Below are 27,251 nucleotides of genomic sequence, written 5' to 3' on the forward strand. Positions count from 1 at the left end.
CATGTCTTTTGTCATTCACTTAAGATGAGAGAGTTTGGACAGGTTCATATGGTCAGCATAGATAAGGTCATTTCTGTTGATTTTGTTAAATAGGGATGGCTGCCATTGAGACAAGCAGATTACTGGGGAAGTAGTCGGTGAAGATAAATTTGATCAATTAATTTAATGAACTGGTTTTGTAGTAAAGTACTGTATATTTCTATTTAGCCAGAGAATCTAGCAAGTGGAGTACAGAACTGTAACGGTAATTTGGGGGTTGCAATGTACAATATAAAGCTTCAATATCACAATAATTTCTTGCTTACAAAATACCACACATGAAAATGAAACATTATTCTTAAAAGTAGATTTATTCACAAATATTTTACAACATGGTACAGTGACACCTCAGCTTACGAATGCCCCTTTTTACAAACTTTTCGGGTTATGAGCCCAATTTCTTCAGTAAAATGTGAATCGGGTTACAAACTTTGCCTTGAGTAACGTAGTTTGCTGATACGCATATGGGTGGTTCCTGGTGGCATGGTTGACCGGTGCCTCCTGCTTAGTGACAATCGCGCATGAATGATTTGTAAAGAATTTCATTATTTTTCAGATTTTTTGGGTTTTGAACATAAAAGTAATAATTGTATATCACACCATGGGTCCAAAAAAAAGTCAGTGGTAAGGTTCAACCTAAGAAAATGCATGTGAGGATGACCATTGAGCAAAAGCAAGAGATCATTCATAAACATGAAAAATGGTACACGGGCTGTCGAACTAGCTAGGCAGTACAACAAATCTATGTCAACGATATGCACTGTAATTGCTAAGAAAAAGGACATTATGAGTACTAAATTGGCAAAAGGTGTTTCAACAACAATCACAAAACAAAGAACACAAACACTTGAGGATGTTGAAAAGTTGTTATTAATTTGAATACACAACAAGGAGTTAGCTAGTGTTAGGACTTCAAAGACTATCATTTGTGAAAAATCAAGGCTATTGCATGAAGATCTTATAAAGAAAAACCCTAGAATGAGTGATGCAGATACAAGAGAGTTTAAAGTGAGCAGGGGATGGTTTGAGAAATTCAGAAAAAGAAGTGGCATTGATAGCGTTTTGAGAGTTGGTGGGGAAACACAGCGAGGAACTGACCACCGAAGAAATCCTAGCCCTTCACAAGGAGTAGCAACAAGAGGCAGCCGAGGAAATTTCTTCAGAGAAGGAGGAGGCAGTACAGAATATCCCTTCCTCCACAATTAAGAAGTGGTGTAGACTATGGGAAGAAATGCACACATTTGTTGAAATGACTCACCCAGAGCAAGCTGTATTAGGCTGTTGCCTTAAATTTTTTAATGACATTGTGGTGCCTCACTACAAAGTGTTACAACATAGGGAAAAACAAGTCTCTATGGAAAGGTTTTTAGTGAGAAAAACAAACAGTGAGCCACAACCAGTTCCTAGTGGTATGCAGGTAAAATGTACGAGATAGAGAGTACCCCGGAGAAGGCATCAGCTGCTTGATCTTATAATAGTAGGGGACTCCCCTTCCAAACACTAACACCTCTCCTAGTCCCTCTCCTCCCTCCCCCCCTCCTCCTCCTCACCATCTTCCATATGCCAACAAGTGTCATCAATAAATATACGCTATAACTTGTACAGACTATAGAACTAAATATTTATGCGAATTAGGTATGAAATGTATTTTGAAGTTAATATTTTTGGGAGTGTGGAACAGATTAATTCAATTTACGTTATTCTTATGGAAAAATTCGCTTCAGGTTGCGAATTTTCGGGTTACGCACCTGTCACTGGGGACAGACTAAATTCGTAAACAGGAGGGGCCACTATATATCTTCATTTAGCAAGTAAAATTTCCTAAGCAGAAAATGTTGCTTGGTTGTGTGTAAAGGATCATTATATAAAGGACAAACTATGTTATTTCTAAGCAATGACAATTCACAAAAATAATAGTTTGTCTAAAAGGGCAATTTCTAATAAAAAATGTTTTTTCCTACTTTTTGTCAAGACAGTTTCTTACAAAAAATTAATTGGATGTAATACGGTAATATTAATATTTATGTCATTTAATTGCACTGAGAATTATCTATTTTCGCGGGTTGGCATTGTTTGTGGGTGTGGCAGGTATCCGCTTCTTTAGTGCTGGCCGATCATATACCTGTTTCATGCCTCCTGCATTGGCATTGAAGAACTTGTGGTTCATCTGAGAGTCTGAAGCCCACGGAGAGTCAAACGAGGTTGTATCTTGATCAACCAAATGAGTGTACTTGGTGCGTCCTGAGCGTCCAAAGTTCTTTACTTGCATCACCTGTGGGAAAGAAGAGGTACTGTATTTTTAAACCAGAGTAGTGTAAAAAGTTTAATACAATGATACAACCTGTCATCCATAATAGACAGTACTGTAGTGTACTTATAACTATGAGCTGAATGTACAAAAAACAAAACAAAAGTATTGAACGTAATCAAATGCCTCTATCTGGTGGAGCCCTAGTGGCTCCTTGAAGCTATCTCGCCGAGATGGCTTTACATTACTGTGTCATATCACTCACACGTGTCCTGTATGGCCTAATGGGGACCAAAGCCAGAACCTGGCTCCCCTCATAGATGCGCAGAGAGCTGGGAAGTGCTATGATCACCCACATTGGGAATAGATCCAGAAAGTAACTGAAGCAATACAGCCAACAGCAAGATTTACAGAAAATGAAGCACTAAAATACCCAAATGACCCCTCTTGCAAATGCAACCCATCTTCAGTCTATGTTCATTTTATTCAGCGATCGACCCCAAAGACACATTCATAAATTTTAACATGCTGGTCATTCAAAATAGAAAGTTTCTCAAATACAGGTATTAAATTACTGTAATATTATTACTATATATTAGCATATTTAGGCATTGGTTAGGTTAAGTTAGGTGTTTAGATTCTGTTGGCAATTATTTGTATTTGTAGTACGTGGGTGAAGCATTCACAGCGTTGTGGTTTGAACAAAAGTAGTCAGTGAAGCACTGTTCGAGAAGTGTTTGAATATCATCAGTTGTGAGTCGTGTGTAAACCCTTTTTCATTCATAAGTGTGGGTGCATGGAATCACTTTTGGCCTTTGTTTATGAGGATAGGCTGGTATATGATTCATTCAAAACAAATGGCTCACTCAAAACTAGCTTGAATCCCCTAGTACAAATGGTTGATGCTCATTAATCCAGGCACCAAACTTCCTGTTTACAAATGAAAAACACTTTACACATGACTCACAACTGATAACATATGTATTTTTCTCGAGGAGTGCTTCGTTTACATACTCTGCTCAAACCACACCTCTATAAATGCTTCATTCACGTACTGCAAATACCAATAATGCCAACAGAACTCTACCACCTAACTTAGGTTAGGCCTAATTATTCAGCGCATTCTATCATGAAATAATATTACTGTCCCTTACATTTGAGAAAATACAAATATTGAATGAGCAGTATGGTAAAATTGATGAATAAATCTTTGGGTTTGGCCTATAGGAGCCTGTACAACACCAGTGTTCAAATTTTCTTCTATTATTTTTGTAATTTTGTACTCATTAAATCATAATACTTTATCAAGTTAAATGGGGGTGGCTTTCATTGTTCATAATAAAATAATAAAACAATACTGATTTAATTATAACCCGTAGTGTGTAGCTATAGGTGTAGCCTTACTATCAACGTGTCTGTTCTCCCTTCCCCCACCACCAGCCACTCGGCCATCTGCTTAGTGCATTAGTAAATATTTCTCCATTTGAAGGCAACTGAGATATACTGTACAGGCATTAAGCAACACTCAGGTTCCAACAAAAACACTTCCCTATGCATGTCCTTCATGAAATTTACACAAAACTGTGTTTTCTTTTTGTATTTCCCCTTATACAATACTTTGTATATTCAGGCTAATGTTAAAAAAAAGGCAGCTAATAAGGTATTAAGAGTATATAAAAACAGTCATTCTGTCTTGGTATGTCTAAAGTTAAACCATCGTGCCTGAAAATAAAGCTCTACACATTTATGGAAGCTACTGCAAAGACTACTTTAGAAGAATACTTCTGATGGTATGATCTATTTACCTTAGGGAGAATTGTTTTATCAAAGTGATCTTCAAGAGTTGCACCAGAGAAGTCTCGCTTGAAGACCTCTTCTTCTTGGTCCAAAAAGAAGGCACCTCTGTGGTAGTACTTCTGCAGGAATTTGTACTTTCCTTTCTGGGCTTTATTGGTGATTACCTGTGGGAAAAATTGAAATGCATTAGTTTACAAATTAGGTATATGTAATGATTAAGTATCAGATGACCACTGTCTCAATGCCAACTATATAAGATGGACAAAATGCTTATTAGCCTTATACAAGCCATGAAATACCAATTAAGATACAAGTTTATGACCTAATATGGGCAAGCAGTGTAGTTGACAAGAAATTAAGAGCATGTCATAAAGACATACAGTACTGTATAAACAAATACATTAGCTCTCTCCTTGTAAACTGCTTCTACCGAGCATAGTTCCTCATCATAACCCATATACTGTTCACATACTAACAATCTACAGTTTAATCGCTAAATAGTGAAGCTATCTAAAAGTACTACATCAAGGTGTGGCTGTCTAAAAAAGTTAACAAATCAAATGGGAAAAATTCACAAAAGTGTATGGATTGAGATACATCTGGAGAAAAACTGGTCAGATAAAATAAACACGCCATCACAAGCCCTGGCCTTTCTGTCATCGAAAGGGATCAACAGGTAAGTAATGGAAAAGCCAGATGGACCTCCGTCATGCAGTGCATTCTTTCCCATCAAACTAGTATGTGGGCTCTCGACACCTCGCTAAACTTTATTGATGTGCAACATCAGTGCAATTGGTTGGCTATCTCCTCTGTGGAGTCATGTTTCCAGTATATTTTCCTCATATTTTTTGTGTTTATATCATGATTTTTCTATTGCAAGGATACATTGAGCTGTCAATACAGTACTATTATTTATATCACAGAACATGTAGAACATCAGCATACACAGATATATTCGTGTAACTAATATCCACACCACAATATAATATTAGAATAATAAAACATGGTTTTCTTTGCTGCTATATATAACGTGTGAATACAGTCTGATAACTAAATGTTTATGCACCATTTACTGATATCTGAACCTTGTACATAATCTTTATCACTGTCAGGGTTTTCATGTCATTATCAATAAATAATTGAAAATATTTATTTCAGCATCATCATTAAGTGATGCTGTGGGCATGAACTGTTGCATGGGCTACACATGATTGTTGTGTTAGTACCGAGGCCCACACACCCAGGAGTGCCCACAACTCTTTCCCAGACAGCATCTGTTTACTGGAGACCTGAGGAATTGGATGTAATCCCAGTGTATTTGTGGGAATTTTAAATCTTGTGTTAGACCTAAAATCAGCACTGATTGATATGCACATCACTGATGAAACAATCCTGTTTTATTTGATGAAACAACTCTCATTTCTCAGGTTGTCCACAGTGTCATTAAGTCTAGCCAGCCTGCGGTTTACCCCAAGGCTCATGTTGAGTGCAAATACACAGCTTTAGCAGCAGTCTTCTCCAACATGTCCTAGGCGAATATTTGGACTCTAGGGTTTTCCATTCTAAAAGGGTTCTGGTGGCCCAGTATTGAGCCAATGTTTATGGTCTCAGTTGGTCGTGTGTTACTTTGGGCCATGTGTCCCTGCCTGGTTTCTCTTCTTCGTCCTAGTGCCTGTTGCGTCTTCTCTTTCCTGGAAAGTCCCGTTTTTGTTTTCGGTGGTTGTTAGGTTCCCTCCAGAAACCCAGCATATTTGAATATGCTGGGTTTGAATAAACCCATTGCACATTTGAATGCAATGAAATGCCTCCTCCTGGAGGAACTCCTGGTGTCATCAGTTTATTGTTGGGTTGTTAATCAGCTCCATAAATAACCAAGGAAGCTGGCTGAGGGCTGAGGCCAGGCTGCCTAGTGGTGGTGGTAATCAGTAGTAATGAGTTGAGTAAGTTTCAGTGAATTCCTTGTTCTGTGTGATTTATTTGCAGAGTTGTTTACTTGTTTTGAAGCATCGTTTTCTGGGAACCCTCTAGTTGTCTGTAAAGCTTTCGCCGACTTTTTGGAGGCTTTTACCAGTTAGAGTGGCAGATTGTCACTTGCTCCCTGAGCCTGTGTGAGGAGCCAGAATCTGACTGTGGTCACCGGCAGGCCAAACAGAACTTCCTGACGTCCTGAACATGTAACCTTTTAGTACAGAGTAATCTTAGCAAAATAACTTCCGGGAGCCACCACGGCTTCTCCAGAAAAAGGCATTTCATTATATTCAATGATGGGTTTTCTCCATATTACTTGAGCGCCCAATGTTGGCAACTTCTTTTTTGAAGTTTGCATACTGTGAGCAGGAGACTAAAGGGTACATATTTGCATCATATTCAAGTCGTGCTAGGATTGTACCAAACTAGTTTAGATGGCTGCTAGTAGCACAGGAAGCGGTTTAAAATCAACTCTGGCATGAAGCACACAATTCATAGCCTGTCATGCTATTACTGACATGTGCTCTTAATGAGTTGATGAAATAATCCATTTTTTAGGCAGTTACTCGCATACGGTAATTCAGCTGATATAAAATGATCTGCAAAACATAACCTACCAAGACTTAATAAAATTTGGTTAATCCCTGTGAACTACAGAAACATTAAATCAAAAACAAAATCTGCTAAACTTGTCATTGTTGTACAGCCAAATGAAACTTTCAACTACAAACCTTTGGATTATTTCGAAGTTCAATTCTTCTTTCTTCCTCTCCCATAGTTCTCAACTTTTCGACTTCTTCATGATCCTTCTCTGCTGCGTCACGTTCCTCCTAAAATTAAGATATATGAATGGAAAGTCACCGAGGAAATATGAATGGGGAAAAAGCTGCAATTTTTGTATAGCACATGTTATGTATTTTATATCATGCAATTTATAAAATATAATGAGATCTACAGTATGTCACTGTATTGTATAATTGATGTTAAGTTTAAAATATCAGGTATTAACTATGCTCTAGAGCCAAGTAATTGTAATAAATAAATGTAATTATTTGACAAGTCTCTATTGATAAGCAGTGGCTTATGCCTAAACTTGGCACGCAACCGAGGCCGAGTTAAAAAAGCAACGTTATACAGTATTACTCTCAATGCTCGAGTATATTTTGTATATTTTGCCATTTCTCTTAAGAATTTTTAATGGTACAGATAGAAAGAACTGATGTTTTTCTTATTTGAAAAATACAAAAACAAACCTTTTAAATCCCCCCCTATTTCAACCCATTGTTTAATTTCTCAGTGCTTCTGTAAGGATGTTTCTGGTGCACTTCACTCATATTTTGTACATCTTTATCAAGTTTCTTTATGTAGTAATTTTCATTCCATTTTGTCTTCTTTTCAGGGTTGCTTCGAATGCTGGTGTTCAACTACAAACCTTTGGATTTTTGTTAAGTTCAATTCGAGAAAAATCTACTTTAGGCTACCCATTCAAGGAAGGTGTAATTTAACACACACACAAGGTGGCTGCAGACTACCAAATGAAAGAAATTTTTTAATACAGCTTTTAAAAAATACATTTGAAGACATACCTTATCTCTCTTTAGTCGTCTTAATTCTCTTAGCTTCCAAGCTTCATACTCTGCATCATCAGCTTCATCATCTGTGTTGATGGCATTCATAGGGTCATTATTATCTAAAGCGTTACGCAGTGTAGCTGCCTGCCGGTGTTCCTGTTCGATCATTCGAAGCGTCTCGCGCCGTCGTTCTTCTACCCTTTTTCGATTTTCTACTTCTTGCTGAAATACAGATGGTGTAAAAAAAGAAAAAATCAGTACAGTATATATGAATCCACACGACATTTGGTATATATCGTGTTGGGATGAAAATACTATTCCATTATCAAACAAGTGCATCCCCTCCCTCTGAAAGTGGGAAGTTATAATGACGATTATAATCATTATAATCCATAATGATAATTATAATCAATAATCGTCATTATTGATTATAATGAGAAAATCAAGCACTGAATGTAACGGAACACCACTCCTTCATCAAACCCCCCAGTAGCTCCCAGGAGCTAAAGTGCTGGTACTGCTAAGCACTCAGGTTATATCAGGCTCCCAAGATTTATGCAGACCTTAGCAACCAGGACTAAAATCTGGGTTGCTGAACCAAGTGAGGGAAATAATACAGTATCAGATATCGTATAAAAAAAATAAAAAAATAAGCCATTAAAAGTCCAGGCAAAATAGTGTAAACAAAAATATACAAATGATAAATGATAATAGACAATGGGTGAACACCTCCCCCCCCCCCCCCCCTAGCTCCCACTTGCCCAGTTACAATCAAGACAGCCAAACAGGTTACCTACATTTCCAATCCACCACCTGCCTTGCTAACAATTCATCTGTATGAAATCCCTAAACCTCCACAGGAAAGGCAGCGATAAGAAGGCAATAATGGGGCACTCCTGAAGGCTGACCAGAGAGGGGCATTTTATTACATTCATTATTTTGATTTCTGAGTAGCTCCCCCATTAATGGCAACCCTTTTGCCTACTATTATTTGTAATATTTTCCTTTTTTTCTTCTTGTTGGTTTCAACAAGAAAACCAAGTGAAAACCAGGTCCAACACGAGTCAACAAGTTGGCTCTTGTTGGTTTCTCATTTGATGGTTTTTCTCTGGTTGGTTTTTAGTTGATCCATGATTCTCATTTCCCTCTTCAATTCTCAGAAGCCTGGTGCAACCTGATGGCTTAGTGGTACCAATAATTAAGCTCTGAAAAGCTACTGAGGTAGCCAACCCAGAAAATGTCAGAAATTAAATTTAAATTATTATATTATTAAAAGCTTGCTTAATATAATTACCAGTAAGCATAATTTATAGTTTGAGTCTTAATTGTAGTTTTTTTCAGTCTTGTAATGTCCTGTACAAAAGTTTACAATTTAAATTCTAAGATTAAGATTTCATTCATTTTTGGTAAGGTATATGTGGTATTTATACATTTATTTGTAAGGTTACTATGGAACAGAACTTAAAACACATCAACAAGTTAATTTATTATTAGTAATGTGTTCATGCTGCACCATGTGAAAGGTAACTACACGGCGGAGAAAGACGCTCAAACTGGACACGAAATATATTTCACTGGAACTTTAGGCGACTCTTAATTTTTGACCTGAATAACACAGTCTATATGTAGAAGTGTGTAATGTTGGTAAGTGAAATAATTATGATACAAACAGGAAGTGAAGAGAACTGATAAACTTTTAAGAAAATAAATTCAGCAAAGTTCAGTGTGTAAATAGACTCTCAAATGCAGTGCTATCTGGAATGGAATAACAAACTTAAGGAACTTGGCTGATTTCAACTGATCATATCAAAATATGCCAATGTCAGTGATACAAATGTTATAAAACAAGGAGATATTCAAAACTGAGCTTGTTCTAGATAGATTAATATACAGTACCATGTTGATCTTCTCATTCACTTAATATACGTGTAAAGATCCCGATAAAGTTTTGTTGTAAGTAAAAAAGGTTTCACCTGTTATGTATTGTGTTTAAGCCAAGGCTGAAATTTTTTAATTTTACTAGTAAAACATTCTCTGCAGATGGAAAAGTTTTTCCCTGGTTTGAATTAAACATACTCAGATTTTACCTGCTTGAATTTGGCTTGTTGTTGCTCCTTCTGGTGTATTGTGACACGGTCCTTTTTCCGTACAAAGACTGGTTTTAATCTTGGCCCTTCTTCCTCCGAGTCTGTTTCCTCAGAATATTCTGAACTTTCTTCCTCTGATGATTCTTCACTCCCTTCATCTTCTTTTCCTAATAACTAAGACATTTATTTTCATTAAAGTTATTTCTGGCAATTTTTTTTTTTAATATTTGAGTACAGTATTTAACTATGGACCCTGAATGCTGAATAACAACCACAATTTTTTTTTTTTAGTACCGAGAGTAATGGAACCTATTTCTACGTGGCACTCGGTTGATTCCCTTGAGGTTATCTTGAGTTAGTTCCAAGGATCAATGTACCTGGGACCTGGTGTCTGACAGTCTAGTCAACTCTGAAGACACTGCTGCATGCAGTCTGGAATCACAGCCCAGTTAACCAGATACCTTTTTGAAGTTTTTATCATTTTCTTTTTTGAATGTCAAAAAGAGATTGGCTAGGCTTCAGAGACAATTTCAGCCAACATTATTATCTGATTTACTATCTCCATGGGGAAGGGAGCATATGGGAATCAAAGCTCAACTGCCTTCCCCCCCCCCCCCCAGGAAGTCAACTGCCATTAAGAATTAATAAAGGACCCTCGTAAAAACCTAAAACTTGTACCAAAAATTATTTGGTGATCTTAAAAACTGCAAAACATAAATCTGTAAACAGTCAGGACACCCCCACCCCTCCATCCCCACAATTCTCCAGTTCACCACTAGGTAGTGGACCTAGTGCCTAAGGCCTCCAGCAACCTCATACTGAAGCTGCAGTGCCTGAAACTAAACAAAAAGGAAACTACAGGGAAGAAGGGAGGACGGATGAGACTGGAAAGCTACTGAGGTGCCATTCACAAAAGAGTGAATCATTACACTAAAATCTGTATTTCTGGGAAGGTTGACCACATGGTTGCCCATCGCCAGCGTAAATTGGAAGATTGCCCGAGATGATTGAAACACCAAAAATTGAACTGAAGACAGAAAATTTCAACACGTGAAATGATGTTTCCAGAAGGCTCAAGCAGAGCATGTGCCAGCTAAGAGTAAAAGAAGGCATGCCCAGTCTGACTAATGGGGTGAAAGATAAAGCCAAATGATAGCCAACAAAAATGGCTCGGCAAAAGCCAAGGTGATACAAGGTGTCACTATTTAACATTAAAGAGGCAGGAAGGAAGCAGCACCACAGTCTGACAATGAAGACACCAGCTAGAGACCCAGAAAGTTCTGAAAAACCCCCTCATACAGCCACCTTGAAGAAAGATGGAAATGAACAACCAGGGCATCCACAACATGACTCCCACACAGCAGAAATTCAAACATCATTAAAATAATCGACACGTGAAGATAGGTGGACAGCCACACACTAGTGAACCACTAGTGAGATGGTGTCCCTCAGGTAAATTCAGGTAAAAAATGGGGCGATCAAAGTGAATAAACAAGAATAATAAGACTACATGTTTTTTATAAATAGTTGATTAGGAGCTTTCTAACCAAAGACATCCCCTCAGAGGTGGCTTGATAAGAGAAAAGGTCAAACATACAGAGGGATAGATGAAATGATCAGCAATCTGGATATCATTTAAGAGGCCAAACTTCATCGCTATAATATTGTTTCTTGAAATATTGCATCTAAAAATAATTTTAGGTCAGTACACTGATATATATTTTTTTATTACTGTCATATTTAAATTTGTTTTAGAAGAGTTACTTACTTCTTCCTCTTGCTGAATTTTTTGCAGTGCTCGTTGACGGAGATTGAGACGACGCAGTGCTAATTCATCTTCGTCGACCTCGTCTTCTGATTCACTGTCAGACTCTGCCAAACGATGGCTTGTTCTCATTTCTGGCTTCATTGTAGGCTCCTTCTCTTCTGTTTCTTCATCCTCTTCCTCTTCCATTTCTTCCTCTTCTTCCTTCTCTTCCTCACTCACTTCTACAACCTCTGCCTGTTTACACATGAACAAATATGTTTAAATACCAGTACTATATATCATAATAGAATTTGGTTGTCTGAGTACAGGGGGGTACATTAAGAATACACAACTCATTATAAGTATTTATAAGATATAATTTCTCATCCAAACAAAACATTTGCAATAAAAATAAATGAAAAACATTAATAAGGAAAATGTACTTTTCTCAAGTTGTTTACATAGCTCAGTTAGTGTTAGAATCTTTTCACAACTCCTAACATTCCTTCTGACATCATATCAATGCTAGACATTTAACTCCCTTCCAAGTATTTGGAGTGAGGCTTATCAACTGTCTTGAGCCCTTGACAATCTCAAGGCTATGAAATTTGTTTTCAGTTGGTGATGCTAATAAACTTTGGAAAATGTTAAACTTCTGCAATTTGTCACAATCTGCAAAGCTTTTCTTTTTGTTTTATTGATGCAATTTGAAACCATATAGAATGTCCCATGGTTTCTGAAACAAAGCATGACTCCCTCTCTTTCTTTTCAGATACAAGTACAGTATTTTGATTCACAAACCTATGGACTAAAGACCCAACTTCTAAATTAATGTTACTGCTGAATCAACAAATGTCATAAGATTCCTAATTCCTGATAACTTTATTTAAAATTAAATTTTTGTTTGGTGTTTTTTCATTTATATTCACCATAGCTAATAAATACTTTAATCAAAATGTTCTTTAGAATCTCAGACTAAAATCAGTTAACGAGATGAAAAGAAAGAAAAAATAATTTACCTGATGTATTACTCTCCGACGAGGAACATCTGTTTCCATTTCTTCCTCTCTTACTGCTTCTTCTTGCTGTTGGTTTGCCAGAAGACGCCGCAACCTAGGGTCAGCCATCTCTGCCTCGGTGAGAGACTTATGCTGCTGTGGAGATGGAGGGGCAGCTCCTCGTGGTCTGGTAAAATCTTCATCTTCCTCCTCCTCTTCATCTGATGAGGCTGGGGCATAATCTGGCCTCTTGCCACTCACATAGCGCTGCACTTTGACCTTCTTCATCGATACCTCGCCTGTGTGAAAGAACCATATATATAAATATTAAAGCTAGTGAAAACTGTATTATGCTGCTGATCTGCCTGAATAGATGGAACAGACTTGGGAGCTGTCTGTTTCACCTGCTGTTGCTGACTTCAGAAATCTATGGCCTCAATGCTTTAGTCTCGGAAGCTCATCAAAAAGTGACCTTAGCAGGAGTTTCTCGAGGAGGTCAATCACAAAAACCCTTCACTCTTTCAAGCTCATTAATATCTACCATGGCACCCTTTCTTTCATATAATATTCCATTCTCCACTCTTAAAATACATACCGATTGTTATACTGATTGTCTGGATCTATCATATGATCGTCATATTTCATCCTTGTACATAATTCTCGTTTAATTATTTTCAATACACCAAAGTGCATTGCACTTCACCCACTCCAATTTTGTTCACCTATAAGACCTATCATACCTCATGGGAAACCTTAACCCCCTGCACACATTCAGTGTCAATTTTTCAGTTTATGAACTAAGTCTTACAGATTTTACCTAGAATAATGTACAGTTTGCTTCTTTACGATTTCATAATATTTTTTACATGCAGACTAGAGCTGAGATTTCCTTGTTTTGTTCTCACTACCAAAAAGAGTTGAGTGAAACAAAACATTTCTGGTCCTAGTACCAACAAGGTTCACCAAACCTTTAAACTAAATTGTTTTAGTTTAATTTAAACTAACTCCTAGGTACCTATTTACTGCTAGGTGAATGGAGGCATTAGGCAAAAGGAAATGTGTCTACCACTTCTGTCCCGCCTGAAAACTGAACCCGGGATCCTGATTCAGCCTTTCCTCCTAAGGTTAGCTAATGTCAAGAAAACGATCAATTTAAAGTGCTCTCTCAACCTACCAGAGGACTCAAAACAGAAAACAGGACAGTACGTAACTTTCGCGAACCGCTTCCATTTTCTTGTACGACAATTTTTGGCCTTATGTAATGAATACGAGTGAAGATATTTTTTTGTAGGACAGGTTGCCTGACTGCAAGTCAGGAATGAAGCCAAATGTAATATGAAATCCTTAATACAAAAACAGTACAATAGGCTGTGAGTGTATATATTTTGGTGATTAAATGGTACATTCTTGCAAAGCCATTAACATGCAGTGTTTGTTGAGTACAGAAAGCTTATTAGGTTTGTCAGTCCGCCCCTAGCCAAGAGCAAAATTGCTGAAGTCACTCATCGAGGGGGGGAATGGAGAGAATTGTCAGGAGAAAGTGCCAAGCCATTAAGACTATATGTAGTGTTGGCCAGATCCAATAGTATTTAACTTTTGTGATATGAATATCATCCACTGTGCCAAGCCATTGACAAAAATCTCTCGAGTACTTACAATGGCAGTAAACAACAACAAGGTGGCAACTAAAAGCAAAAAAGTAATGCATTTGATGTTCTTCTTAATTAACAATACAAAACTGACCTTTATCGTTCATAATAGGGACGGCTCCTGCTGTGGATTGGATCCCCATGGGTTGGGCCGCCCCTGGGGGCGCTGTCCAAGATGAATTGTCCATTGTGATGCCGCAAAGCGAAACCTAATACTTCTTCCACTTATCACGCGTCTACAGATGCTTGAGGGTTTGCTTTCAACCCGTAGACTGCAAGTGTTGTAGTGTTGAACGTCAGACAATTGTTGAGAGACTCCAGGAGGAACCTGCGAGCCTGTGTGTTTATGTTGTGGTCGTCGCCGGTGTTGCAGCTTTTCTGATGAACCAATTCTTCAAAAATTAATCAATAAACGTCATACGTAAATAATTATGATAACTCTGATTATTGTTGCATATATTCAGAACATTGTTAATTCTACTTTTATGTATTAAGTAACGGTATACCGTCTCGGGGAGTTTATAAAGATGTGCCCTCGTCCTCCCTCAGTCAACAACAACAACAGACGGGGTTGGTGTTGTGCAGATGTTCTTCCTCGCTCCACCAGACAGCAGATTCAGTGGTAAAATTTCCATTTCATCGAAAACATCCGTCGTCTGAAGACATTGTAAGGTTATACAGCCATTTCGACACTTCCTGAACCCGGTTAGCTGGGGTGCATCCCATCCTAGGGTCGTCAGCTTCCCTAAATCGACTCTTGACGACAACACCCAGGCAGGTCCTACACTTTGCCCAGAGAGTAACATGATCTGATCTTACGAATATAAAATATGAAGGTTGATATATACTGTATGTAAGGTTTGACATCATTGGTTTAACTCTTGGATCCATTTTGGAGACAGGCACACTTATATAATTTTAAAGTTTATTTCAGTAGATGTTGGTATGTCTCTAGCACTAGTTAGGCTTATGTATTAGCGATCATTAAACGATTTATTTTAAATTTTCTGTAATTTGTTATATAGCATTTCATTGTATTACTTGTTCAGTATGACAAATATAGAGGAAGTTAATTTTTAACACACAGGCCTTGACTAATCAAACATGTGATAAAGGCATGAGGCAACAAGTAAACATATATACAAGCATGACTTTCCATTTCAGTTGCCCAATTAGGCTCCTGTCTGATCAGTAAAATAGTTGCATATGTTTTATTTTCATAATTTAAAAATATGTAATATAACTAATGCATATACAGTACTCTGCAATCTTACATTCACTATATCTCTCCCTCCATTATGTTTATTAAATAATAATACAGTACATGTTGGTTTTATATTATTATTATTATTATTCTTCAAATCATCTATGGGAATGCAACTTCCAAACCTTCTGGGAACTCCTCCACTCTCATTCCATTACTATTTATTCACTACATATGGTTTACTGGACCTCATCAACATCTGCAAGTTGCCCACATTTCTGTTCTGTACCGGTACTCTTACCTCTTCCATAACTATATGGCTCTGGTTTCCCATTGTCAGGAACAGGAAACCTGTGAGGCTTATCGAGGTCTCCTTAGGGCAGTGACTGACCTTCTCCAGGATGCAACCCACAACCGTTGTCTAACACATGGGTACCTATTTACTGTTGTGAAAGAACAGTTTAGCTTGAAATTAAAAAAAAATATGCCTAAACCTCCATGGGTATCGAATACAGGAACTTTTATGTTCACTGTAGCATTTTTATCACTTTCATCAACTATAATTTTGCTATGAATATAATAGGGAAAACCCACACTTGTGTATTTGTGGAATTTATGTAAAGAATACACAAATAGTCAAGTGTGGTTTTTTATCCTTTGTTGTTATGTCTGTGAGAAGACATTACCATTCCTTATATGAATATAATATTATGTGATATAATGTAGTACAGTATACAGTTTTTTCTTTAAGAGTATTTCATAATGCACTTGTGTTTTGAGTCTGAATAAATTATAGAAATAGTGAGTGAATTAGGGAGGTAGTACTAGGTTAGTTGTGCTTGCGGGGGTTGAGCTTCGGCTCTTTTGGTCCCGCCTCTCATCTGCCAATCAACTGGTGTACAGATTCCTCAGCCTACGGGGGTTGGCTAGTGAATCAAGGATATCTACATTTGAAACTGTGTGTATGGAGTCTGCTTCCACCACATCACTGCCTAATGCATTCCATTCCATAGTGAGTGAATTAAGGAGGTAGTGAGTGAATTAGAGAGGTAATGGGTGAATTACAAGGGTAGCCAACTAATGAATGTGTGGCACTATGCTGTGCTTGGATCAGTGGTTATGAGATTACCACACCCAACAGAACTGCTTAGTGGTTTGTAATTGTGCATAAAAATGTAGTTATATACAGTACAGTATATATCTATCATATCAATGCAGTGTAATAACAGCAAATACGGTATGTTTCACAAACAAATCCACAAGGGCCGTGACGAGGATTCGAACCTACGTCCGAGAGCATCCCAGATGCTGCCTTAATCAGAGAGCATCCTTAGACGTCTGCCGAAACAGTCGAGTATGTTTCATTGTTAAAAAAAATATAATATTGTGTGCATATTAGGTACATGAATATGGCTGCATACCTATGTTCTACACATTCTGTGATGTAAATGACGTTACTGATAGCTCAATGCATCATTGCACTTGAAAAAACCTTGGTAAATGCATTAAAAACATGAAGAAAATATAATATATTCAGTGTATGTAGTTACAATTTTGTATCGATTTTTTTGTGACCACAGAACACACCTGTAGCAATATTAAAAGTAAAAAAAAAAAATATTTTTCATGTGCACTGAGAGGTTATAATGGAAATTTGAATGTGCAGCTCAAGGGTTAAACACCCCAAATAAACTATCCACCAACCTAAAGAAAAATGTTGTGCACTTCAGTAGTATGTGTCCTGATAAATTAATGCAAAGAATCACAAGATGGTGAAATATCAATATACTCTACATGAATAATTATAGTGATTTTTTTTTTAGTAATTTGTTCTTGGATGAGCAAACACCCAAGGTTACTTACAAAGTTTTGACACACAAGGGACACCCACGGGTACTAATGAAGAGTTAAATATGCTGGAATAAAAGGCCAGAGATGTCTTCCCCAAGATCCAAAATATAAGTACAGTAATGTACTTAAAAATAAAAACCATAGATTATCATTGATTTAATTCCCTGCCTTTATTTTACAGGTCATGAAGGTAAAGATTAAGTCCTGGACAGGGGTAGCAACTTGGCGATGGGTAGCAAATGATGACAGCTGTGGAATTTGCCGAATGCCATTTGACGGATGTTGCTCAGACTGCCGACTGCCAGGTGATGACTGTCCTCTAGTATGGGGTCAATGCTCGCACTGCTTTCACATTCACTGCATTATGAAGTGGCTGCAGTCGCAACAGTTACACCAGCAGTGCCCAATGTGTCGACAAGAGTGGAAGTTTAAGGAATAGATGAAGAGTTGGAATTTGTAAATCGATCCTTAAAAATAGTTTATGAAATTAAGGCTTTGAATGGGGACATAGTGTATGGTGAAGTTGTGATAATAAGACAGGAAAGTGTAAAATTTCTTGGAAAAAACAACAACAATTGGAAGTATGGGTCATTCCAAAAGAGAAAGGTCTTCATCAAGATCTCCTCATTGGGAGACAAAAAGGAAGAGGATGAAACAAAAACATAAGAAGCACAAGAGAAAAAAAACTTGTAAAGAAAAAGTATCTAGATTGCAAGAAAGAAGTTCTGTAAGAAGTTCAAGCTCGGCAAGCAGCTCTAGTTCAGATTCAGAGCCAAGATCACTGGCACAATCAGAGGAATTATACAAAAGTAGAGTCGAGTCTTGTGATCAATCAAAATCTACATCTCCACCTAGGGCAAATTTCAGTAGAGCAAGACTGAATGATATGTTAGAATCTGAGTCTCTGCCTAGGCAGAGTTCAAGAGGCGGAGTAAGGCCAAGGGATCTGTCACAGTCCAAATCCCCAAGACATTTGACTACAAAAGGATCAAGGTCCATGTCTCCATGTAAAACTTCCTTTGGTGAATGTAAGGTAACGGCAGAGAGAGTGAAGTCTCATAAGTTTGAAATCCCTAAATCAGACTTACATCCTTCAACATTAAACAGTCAAATGTACCCACAAACATCCTTGACACTACAGAAAAGAAGCTCGAGCAGTGAAAGTGATGCAGATTCAGAAGATGAGCTCATGTTTGATTGGGAGAACCATCGCTACGAACTTAATCAGATGTTTTTCAGAGATGAAGATATTATTAAAAGAGGAAGTGAGGAATATTTTGACTTTTGGAAGTTTCTTAAAAAATATCATGGGCTGCAGAAACAAAAAAAGATTCGAGAGATGTGCACTAGCAACCATACTAAAGACAGTAGTGAAGGGAGGAGCATTAGTTTAGTTTATCAGTTACCACTTCAATATGACAAAAGGTACAATATAAATTTTGCCCTTAATTTTAAAGATATTGATGACTTACGAAGGAGACTGCCTCCACAAGATTTAGAAGATGGCAAGAAGCGACTCTCCATGAAGAAGCTTGTTGAAATTAAATTTATTATTTTACTTTATCTAGACTTCATGCAGAAGCAAAGATTTGAAAAGTTAAAAAAGTTGCGCAGTTCACAGGCTAATCTCCCTATTGCAGATTACAAAGAAGAGATAATTTCTACAGTTCAGAAAAACAATATTGTGATAATTGCTGGTGACACTGGCTGTGGTAAGTCTACACAGGTTCCCCAGTACTTACTCGCGGCTGGTTTTTTGAACATTGCTTGTACACAGCCACGACGCATTGCCTGCATATCTCTGTCAAAGCGAGTTGCTTATGAAACCCTAAATGAATTTGGCTCAAAAGTTGGCTATCAAATAAGGTTTGAGAAAAACAAAACGGAGCATACGAGGATAGTTTTTCTGACAGAGGGTCTTCTTTTGAGACAGGTGTCAGTAGATAGTTCACTCTCTCTGTATGATGTAATAATTCTAGATGAAATTCATGAACGTCACCTTGACACAGACTTCTTACTAGGGGTCATGAAATGTTTGTTAATGCAGCGGGAAAATATTAAAATTGTGTTGATGAGTGCTACCATCAATATTGACCTCTTTCGAAATTATTTTTTGGGCAAAGCCCCTGTAATTCAAGTACCAGGCAGATTGTACCCAATCACACTGCAGTATTTTCCAATTCCATCCATAGAGATAGCCAGTAAAAGAGAGAAAATTAATCCTGCACCATATGTACGAATTCTTCAATTGATAGATAGCAAATATCCGGATGATGAAAGAGGTGACTTGTTGATCTTTCTGAGTGGCATGAGTGAGATATCAACAGTTGTAGAAGCAGTCAAGACTTATGCTTTGCAGACAAACAGATGGATTGTCTTGACTCTGCATAGTACCTTGTCTGTTTCTGAGCAAGAAAAGGTTTTTGATGTTCCTCCAGAAGGCGTTCGGAAATGCATAGTTTCTACAAATATTGCTGAAACGTCAATTACTATTGATGGTGTTCGATTTGTTGTTGACTCTGGTAAAGTTAAGGAAATGAGCTATGATTCTCAGTCTAAGATGAGGAAATTAAAAGAGTTTTGGATAAGTCAGGCTTCAGCAGAGCAAAGGAAAGGAAGAGCTGGTCGTACAGGCCCAGGAACCTGTTTTCGTTTGTACTCCGAACAGGAATATAATTCATTTTCCCAGTATAGTACTCCAGAGATACAGCGAGTTCCATTGGATTCTCTTGTCCTTCAGATGATTTCAATGGGATTGCCGAATATTAGACTCTTCCCATTTATTGAACCTCCAGCTATAGAGAGTTTAGAAAATTCCTTATACTCTCTAAAGGCTCAAGCGGCTGTTTCAGAAGCAGAGGGGTTGACTACCATTGGTAAACTCCTCTCTCAGCTACCCATGGATGTGAGTCTTGGCAAGATGCTGATTATGGGCTCTCTCTTCCACCAGGTCAGTATTATCTCATTATTGAATTAATGATACTTGAAAATATCCTTTTTTTTTTTTTTTTGTGTAGTGCCAGTTTGTGAATACTGTATCACATACATTTTCTAGAAGGGGTCCCCCTTGGTAGCATCCTCTAGCTAAGCACTGGTCCAGCCAAGCCTTTGGGAGATGTTCCACTCTACAGAGACACCCTTGTTCAATGGGAGCCAGAATCGGAATCTATCTCGATGAGGCGAAGGGCATGTGGGGATTAAAGATCAACCAAAAAACAAAAAAGAATACTAGAAACATAAGCACAACAAAATAAGAAACAGTTTGAAGAAAATTAGGTTCTGTATTCCGAGGTAACGAGGAAAGCAATTGTTGCTACTGTATGGGAATGAATGCCCTATTTATGATATACCAGTGCACCACCAGGTTTCCCATCCCTACCCTGTTCCCTTCTTTTTACCAACTGGTGGATGGTTTGGCTTCAGTGGGTCATGAATGAGGGGCAGGCTGGATGGAGCCTCAGGCACCTTTGGGTTGTAACCTGGTGGCAGTCAGACACTTCACAGTTAGGGTGTTTAGCCCACAGCAACAATCATGTGCCTTGTTACATCTAAGTACAAAATTTTCTTTGAGCAGTTGCTTGTTTTGTTACACTTTTGCTTTCTGGTAGGTTTTCTTGGGGTTTAGGTTGATCTGATCTCTAAGCACACCACACCTCTTAAATAAAGAGCCAGATTTTGGTTCAGGCTCCTGATAGGCAATAATTACAAGTACCTTGGACTGGATGGTAGTGCAACAATCTCGCTTCTTTCAGATCAGAATTCAATCCCCGACCATCCTAGTGGTTGGACACATTTCTTTGTCCTGTTCTAAATCCTTATCCCTTCCAAGTGCTATATAGCCATAATGGCTTAGTGCTTTCTCCTGAGAATTACCTTATCTCCGGGTAAGCAAGGGTGGGTCTAAGAACCTTGGTGCATTTCCTATATACTGTACTAGACTAGACCAGCAAATAGTTGAGGGAAGCTACTGAAAGTCCACCAGAAAATGTGGGGTGTCATCACATTTACCTCTTGATTTTTGCCCCTGTATGTTTATATACTGTATATAGAATTTCATATCATATTCACTTTGATCATCAAGAAATATTACTTACTTACTTTCCATGGTGATGATTATCCTTTTCTCTTCTCTCAGGTAGAACTAGTTCTCTCACTCTCAGCAGCCATGAGTGTACAGAGTCCTTTCACTAACCGAGCACATCGAGATCCTGAATGTTTAGCCTCAATTAAGAACCTTGAGTCTGATCATGGGGACCCCTTCACCCTTCTGGCCTCTTACAGGTAGGTACAGATGGTATAGCCTACATAAACTTGTATTGGGTTTACTTTGTTAAAAAAAAAAGGGGGGGGGGGGAAGATTTATAATTTATTGTTGGTGTTTTACAATGTTGAGACGTAAGTGTCAGATTGTATAAATAAAACAAGTTAACAAGTTACTATTTTTGCATAAATAATGGTGAGAAGGAAACTCTGTACAGTAATGCTTTTTGAAAAAATTTTGTTATTTAACTTTGAAGAATTAATTAGAAAATTGGCTATATGTGGCTAATTACCTAAGTGTAGTTACATGATGAGAGCTATGCTCATGATGTCCCGTCTTCCCACTACTCTTTGTCGTATAATGCTTTGAAACTAGTACTGATGGTTTTGGCCTCCACCACCTTCTCACCTAACATTGTTCCAACCGTCTACCACTCTGTTTGCAAAAGTGAACTTAATCATTTTTTGGCAGCTTTGTTTACTCATGTCCTCTTGTTCTAGAAATTGCAATTTTAAAAAATTCTTTTGTGTCAATTTTGTCAGTTCCTGTTGTTACTATTTTGTTAAACTGACAACTTCCTGCTCTTTCTGCAAAATGCTTCCTTGTGAAAAGATGAATTTTATTTTTAAGATCCTCATTTTCTCTTTCTCATGTAAGAAATTTTCCTTTATGATCTTTAGCAGATCTTAATCATACCGTTCAGTTACTTGCAGTGATTCCAAGAATCGACTAGGCCTCCTGTATGGTGGTCTGGTCAACGAGACTGTTGGGTTCTGCTTCTCGCAGCCTGACATATTAATCACCATCACTAACTGGCCCATAAAACCTCCATTTCTGATTTATTCCTCAGTGAAACCATTGAAATACTGTGGAGGTGTTAATGCTATTCTGTGGTTGTTAGGGAATTTACACTACTGTGGAGGTGCTGATCTTTTGGGGCATTGTAGTCATTGTCATTTACTAATTTTCATTATTATGGCTCTTTTTAACCAATGATGTAAATATGGTTATAATATACAGGGTGTCCAAGGAATAGCTATCTATTTCTATGAAATAGGACAAATCTATTAAAAACTTACATAATTTCATATTTTTACTTAATAATAGAAAAACAGGTATATTTATAAAGCATTAATCAAATTTTTGTTGAGAACTTTCAACATGTGCTCCATCTGTATCTCTGCATAGTTCAAATCTAACCTTAGTGTTGCAAAACACATTTTGAAGCATGTCAGGAGTGAGTTATGGCATACACTGCCAGCTGAATGCGTAATTTAAGTTCAGCTAAACTATTGATCCTTGGGCGATAAACCTTTGTTTTTATGAACCCCCATTCAAAGAAATCCTGGAGTGTCAAATCCGGAGAATGTGGAGGCCAAGGTCAAGGTCCTCCATGAGCAATCCACGGATTGGGAAAGTGTCTGTTGAGGTATTCTTGGATAATTAGTGCATAATGGCATGGTGTGCCAGCTTGTTGAAGGGAAGGGAACTATCAGGTGGAAAGTGCCAAGCCATTATGACTATACCCTGTATAGCATTTGGAAGGGGTCAGAATAAGGATTTGGAATGAGATTGTTGTAACAGAGTTATCAAAGACTTATGAACAAATTCTATCATATTGTAATTGCTTATTATGCGATGACGTTATCATGTACTAGGGGTTATGGTTATCATCAAATAGTAATGTGGTCTTTGATGAGAATCTGTTAATGTGGTCTTTGAATCTCTAATGTTGATTCAAACACGGTGTTTGAATCTATTTCTGAACGACATTCTCGGACGGTATCACAGCAAATGAGTGGGTTGCAAGACATGTAACCTTTGAGTCCAAAAAATTATACTTTAGGGATTGCTTTATTTTAATTTTCATATATATAGTAAAATTGTACCTTTTTTCTTAGGGAATGGTTGTGTGTCAAACAAGAGGGCCATGAAAACTCTCGGAAGTGGTGTAGAAGACGAGGATTAGAGGAACAGCGCTTTTATGAAATGACAAAGTTGCGGCATCAATTTGCTCAACTGCTACATGATTCAGGACTTCAAGATATAGCTGGCTGTTCTCGTGCCCATTTGACAAGTGCAGAACGTGCTCAGAGGAGTGGTCAGTTGAGACAGCTTCGCGAATTGAAGAGGGAATTGCACAAGGATAGACCTCGGACGGCTAAGGTGCTCAAAGTGTCTCAAGGAGAGAGCATTGCAAGTGATGAGGATGACAGTCGAACTGACATTAAGGATGTTGACTTCAGGATCAAGAATGATCAGAAACAGTTGCAGGAGATATACCGAAACTCTACAATACGATCTTATAAGGACATGACTGTGCTGAAGATCATCCTTTGTAGTGGACTGTACCCAAATGTGGCAATAGCTGATGAACATAATAATTACAAGCCAGGATCAGAACAGCTCTTTCACACAGCCTCGAAGCCATTTGCAGTTCTACACCCAAACAGCGTTTTTGCAAGCAACCCAGAAGTGCTCCAGGTCACAGACTCGGACTTGGTAGAGTTGCCTGGGTTCACATCGAGACACCCTGCCAGCACCAAGCACCAGCTGCTGGCTTATGTATCCCTATTGGAGACAAACAAGCCATACCTTGTTGATACCTTGAGGGTTCCAGCTGCTCAAGTGTTGCTACTTTTTGCTCACAATTTGGACAGTAATGCTGATTTAACTGTAATAGCATGTGATAACTTTATTGAACTTAAATTCCCAGATGCTATGTCAGCTCAGAATCTTGTGTTTCAAGCAGTACAACTTCGTCAAAAGTGGAAACATTTACTCGATCTTAGAATACAGGCCACAACACCTGCCATTGAAAACCAAGACAGACTCATAACAGAAGCAAATACATTAGAGAAAGATCTCATGGCTGGATTAGTTGACTTTTTCGTAACGGAGACAATTTACTCGCAGCGTCGTCTTCTTGCTGCAGACATAAAAGTTCTCCACAAGGGTCCAGGACCAGGTGATTGTATCTTGAGTGGAAATCCATTTAGTGATGATGGCAATGATATATGTCTGCTGAATGATATTAAAGGAGGAGTTGATTTGACACCGTTCCTAACTTACAATTGCTTGCTCGATACTGAATGTATGGTTACTACCATCACTTCATACGATACCGTGTGCCCATATTGTGACAAAGAGTTCCATCTGACGACACTTGAGCGTTTAGGGCACATGGCACAGTGTTTGAAAGGTGCCATGCAGTCTTCAAAAGCAGTTGAAGACATGACTGAAGATAGGAATGATGGTGATCCTACAAAGAAAAAGTATGAGTGTGACATTTGTAACAGGACTTTGTGGTTGAATATTAAGGGTATTTTTAAGCACAAGAAATCACACTTGGCCTGATGTGACGTTTTATAAATTTTGACCTACTTACATATTTTATATACAGTATATATACATTTGTCTGTGAATATTTTTGACAACTGTTATATTGTGTTCTCATAGTTTCCATCCATATGCTGTACTTCAACCCCTAATTCCATAATAATAATAAATAACATATGATAATAGCCCGGCAAAGGTCATGCTTTCCTGGCAGGTACCGTAGACTGACTATATATGTACAGTATCTTATATTCAGTATATTTTTGTCAAGACCTGCTAGCAGATTCTAATTATTAAGTGTATATGGTTAAATATATTTTATCTACTGTGCACAGGACTTTCAGCTTCACATAATTTTGATGTTAACATTTAATTCAAGGCATATCTTTGCAGTAAGATATGCACCCAAATACAGTGTATTATATTTATGTTGTGAAATATAACACTTGATATAAAGTACAGTATATTTTCTTACCTGATAATGCTGTTTAGTCTAACATAACATGGCTTGATGTTGTATAATAGAAGTATACTGGGGATAAAAAAAATTTAGAGGGGTTTTTCATGAAAAGACTGGGAAAGGCTCTGTCCCTGATTATCTCGAGATGATTTCGGGGCTTAGCGTCCCCGCGGCTCGGTCCTCGACCAGGCCTCCTTTTTGTTACACCCCACCAGGAAGCAGCCCGTAGCAGCTGTCTAACTCCCAGGTACCTATTTACTGCTAGGTGAACAAGGGGCATCAGGATGACAGACACTCGGCCCATTTATTTCTGCCTTCGCCGGGGATCGAACCCGGAACCTTAGAACTACGAATCCCGAGCACTGTCCACTCAGCCATCAGGCCCCTGACTTTAATTTGGTGTTTTTTATAAAAAATGTATTGCATTCAATTTTCTAATATTTAATAATGCTGCTTGAACATGTATTAGAATAAGATGAATAACCATGTGAATTAACAATTAATAAAACTTATGGTTAAGTGGATTCAAATTCTTGATGGCTCCCATCAAGAGTGATGGAGTTAATATTTCTTAGGTATATTACCTTTTGGCTAAATAGTTTTTGTGTATTCTAAATTGTCATGCTTTGTTGCCTGATCTAATGACAGTATTTAATAAAGCCATACAAACATGCAGTATTTGTATGGGAAAATCACCATATGAATAAATAATTAAGAAATATGATTTTTAACTATTAGAGCAGCTTACTCATTCTCCTCATGTTAGCTATTCAGATATACTGAAATAAACATGACAGTGTTCACACATCAATACTTTTATGTTGTTGGTTTGTTTAATCCCTAAACTGCTAAGCTATTTAAAAGTATTGAAAACTCTGTAAGGATCAATCACATGGTGATTTTCTCACAGGCAGAAACTGCAGATAGCAATTCGATCAGTGTAGGGGTTAATTACATATACTGTATATATGTACACATCACTAGCACATTTAATATGCTGTATAGTACTGTACAGTATACACATGTGTGATGGTATATGCCCTCATATATGCATCTCATCAGCTGGTGTGGCAAGTGTTGGGAGCTGCTCAAGGATTCTCATATTTTCATAATTATTTTTTCAAGGTATTAGAGTACAGTATATCCAGATTCAGTTGGACATTCAGGTCCACCACTTGTTGGCAACCATTAGGAATTTGTATATGTAAATGCTCATTTGTTTTCTAAATTATTTGTTCATATTTTTAATTATCCATTCAAGCACATGCTGGTGCAGTTTTGTTAATATTATTCATTAGATTAGGCAAAGAGAGATGATTATTTTGGCTGAACATTATCTTTTGTATGGAGTAAGGTACAAAAATAGCGTAAAGCAATGCCATCCTACTTCATCAGTACTCTTTAAATAAACCTAGCCTAGTCTAGTCTTAAAATAAATAATATATAAATTGTTGAACAAATCCACAAGGGCCGTGACGAGGGTTTGAACCTATGTCCAAGAGGATCCCAGACGCTGCCTTGTCGACTGAGCTACAACATGGTAAAAGAATTGCAACCGGGAAATCATCCTGACCTACCATGGATCCTGCAGTCTCTCCGAGACATACACCAGGGATTTACACAATTCCCCCATGCACCCAAGCTCCGTCAATAGGCTGTTCTACTGCTTTGCCCTTACTTCATTACACGCACAAATCACAATAGCGTGAGGCATCAAATGAACAAATCCACAAGGGCTGTGACGAGGGTTCGAACCTATGTCCGAGCACCCTATTGACATAGCTCGAGTGCATGGGGGAGTTTCACCTGGCTATGCTGCCGAGGCTCTGCTATTAACTGATTAACCTTACTACCAATAAACTGATAACTTTAGGACCATAATAAAGAAGGAATATAAATTCATGTATTCCCCTGTAACGTGTGTTTACGTCTACGTATCTGGGTGATAAGACACAAAGAGTTTAGTGTTTTTTATACTGATTGAGTATAGTTTTGGTTACAGCAGTCGGGTTGTTGGAGACGTAATAACGTG

The 27,251-nt window shown here is 37.9% G+C and overlaps 2 protein-coding genes across 2 annotated transcripts; one reads left to right on the forward strand and one right to left on the reverse strand.

Annotated features, from left to right (window-relative positions):
* Positions 1 to 331: 331 nt before the first annotated feature.
* On the reverse strand, positions 332 to 14,473 carry Mfap1 (Microfibril-associated protein 1). Its single transcript, XM_045765233.2, has 8 exons — positions 14,199 to 14,473; positions 12,477 to 12,754; positions 11,479 to 11,712; positions 9,711 to 9,884; positions 7,639 to 7,845; positions 6,784 to 6,882; positions 4,093 to 4,248; positions 332 to 2,311 (listed from the first exon to the last, which is right to left on the reverse strand). Exons 1-8 carry the CDS (start codon positions 14,290 to 14,292, stop codon positions 2,090 to 2,092), a joined length of 1,464 nt encoding a protein of 487 aa, XP_045621189.1. The 5' UTR covers positions 14,293 to 14,473; the 3' UTR covers positions 332 to 2,089.
* Positions 14,474 to 17,596: 3,123 nt separating this feature from the next.
* Positions 17,597 to 25,215, forward strand: LOC123772174 (probable ATP-dependent RNA helicase DHX34). The gene is made up of 3 exons (XM_045765218.2): positions 17,597 to 20,109; positions 21,295 to 21,440; positions 23,322 to 25,215. Exons 1-3 carry the CDS (start codon positions 17,743 to 17,745, stop codon positions 24,775 to 24,777), a joined length of 3,969 nt encoding a protein of 1,322 aa, XP_045621174.2. The 5' UTR covers positions 17,597 to 17,742; the 3' UTR covers positions 24,778 to 25,215.
* Positions 25,216 to 27,251: the final 2,036 nt, after the last annotated feature.

This window comes from Procambarus clarkii, chromosome 14, assembly GCF_040958095.1.
Source record: "Procambarus clarkii isolate CNS0578487 chromosome 14, FALCON_Pclarkii_2.0, whole genome shotgun sequence".
Lineage (NCBI taxonomy): Eukaryota > Metazoa > Arthropoda > Malacostraca > Decapoda > Cambaridae > Procambarus > Procambarus clarkii.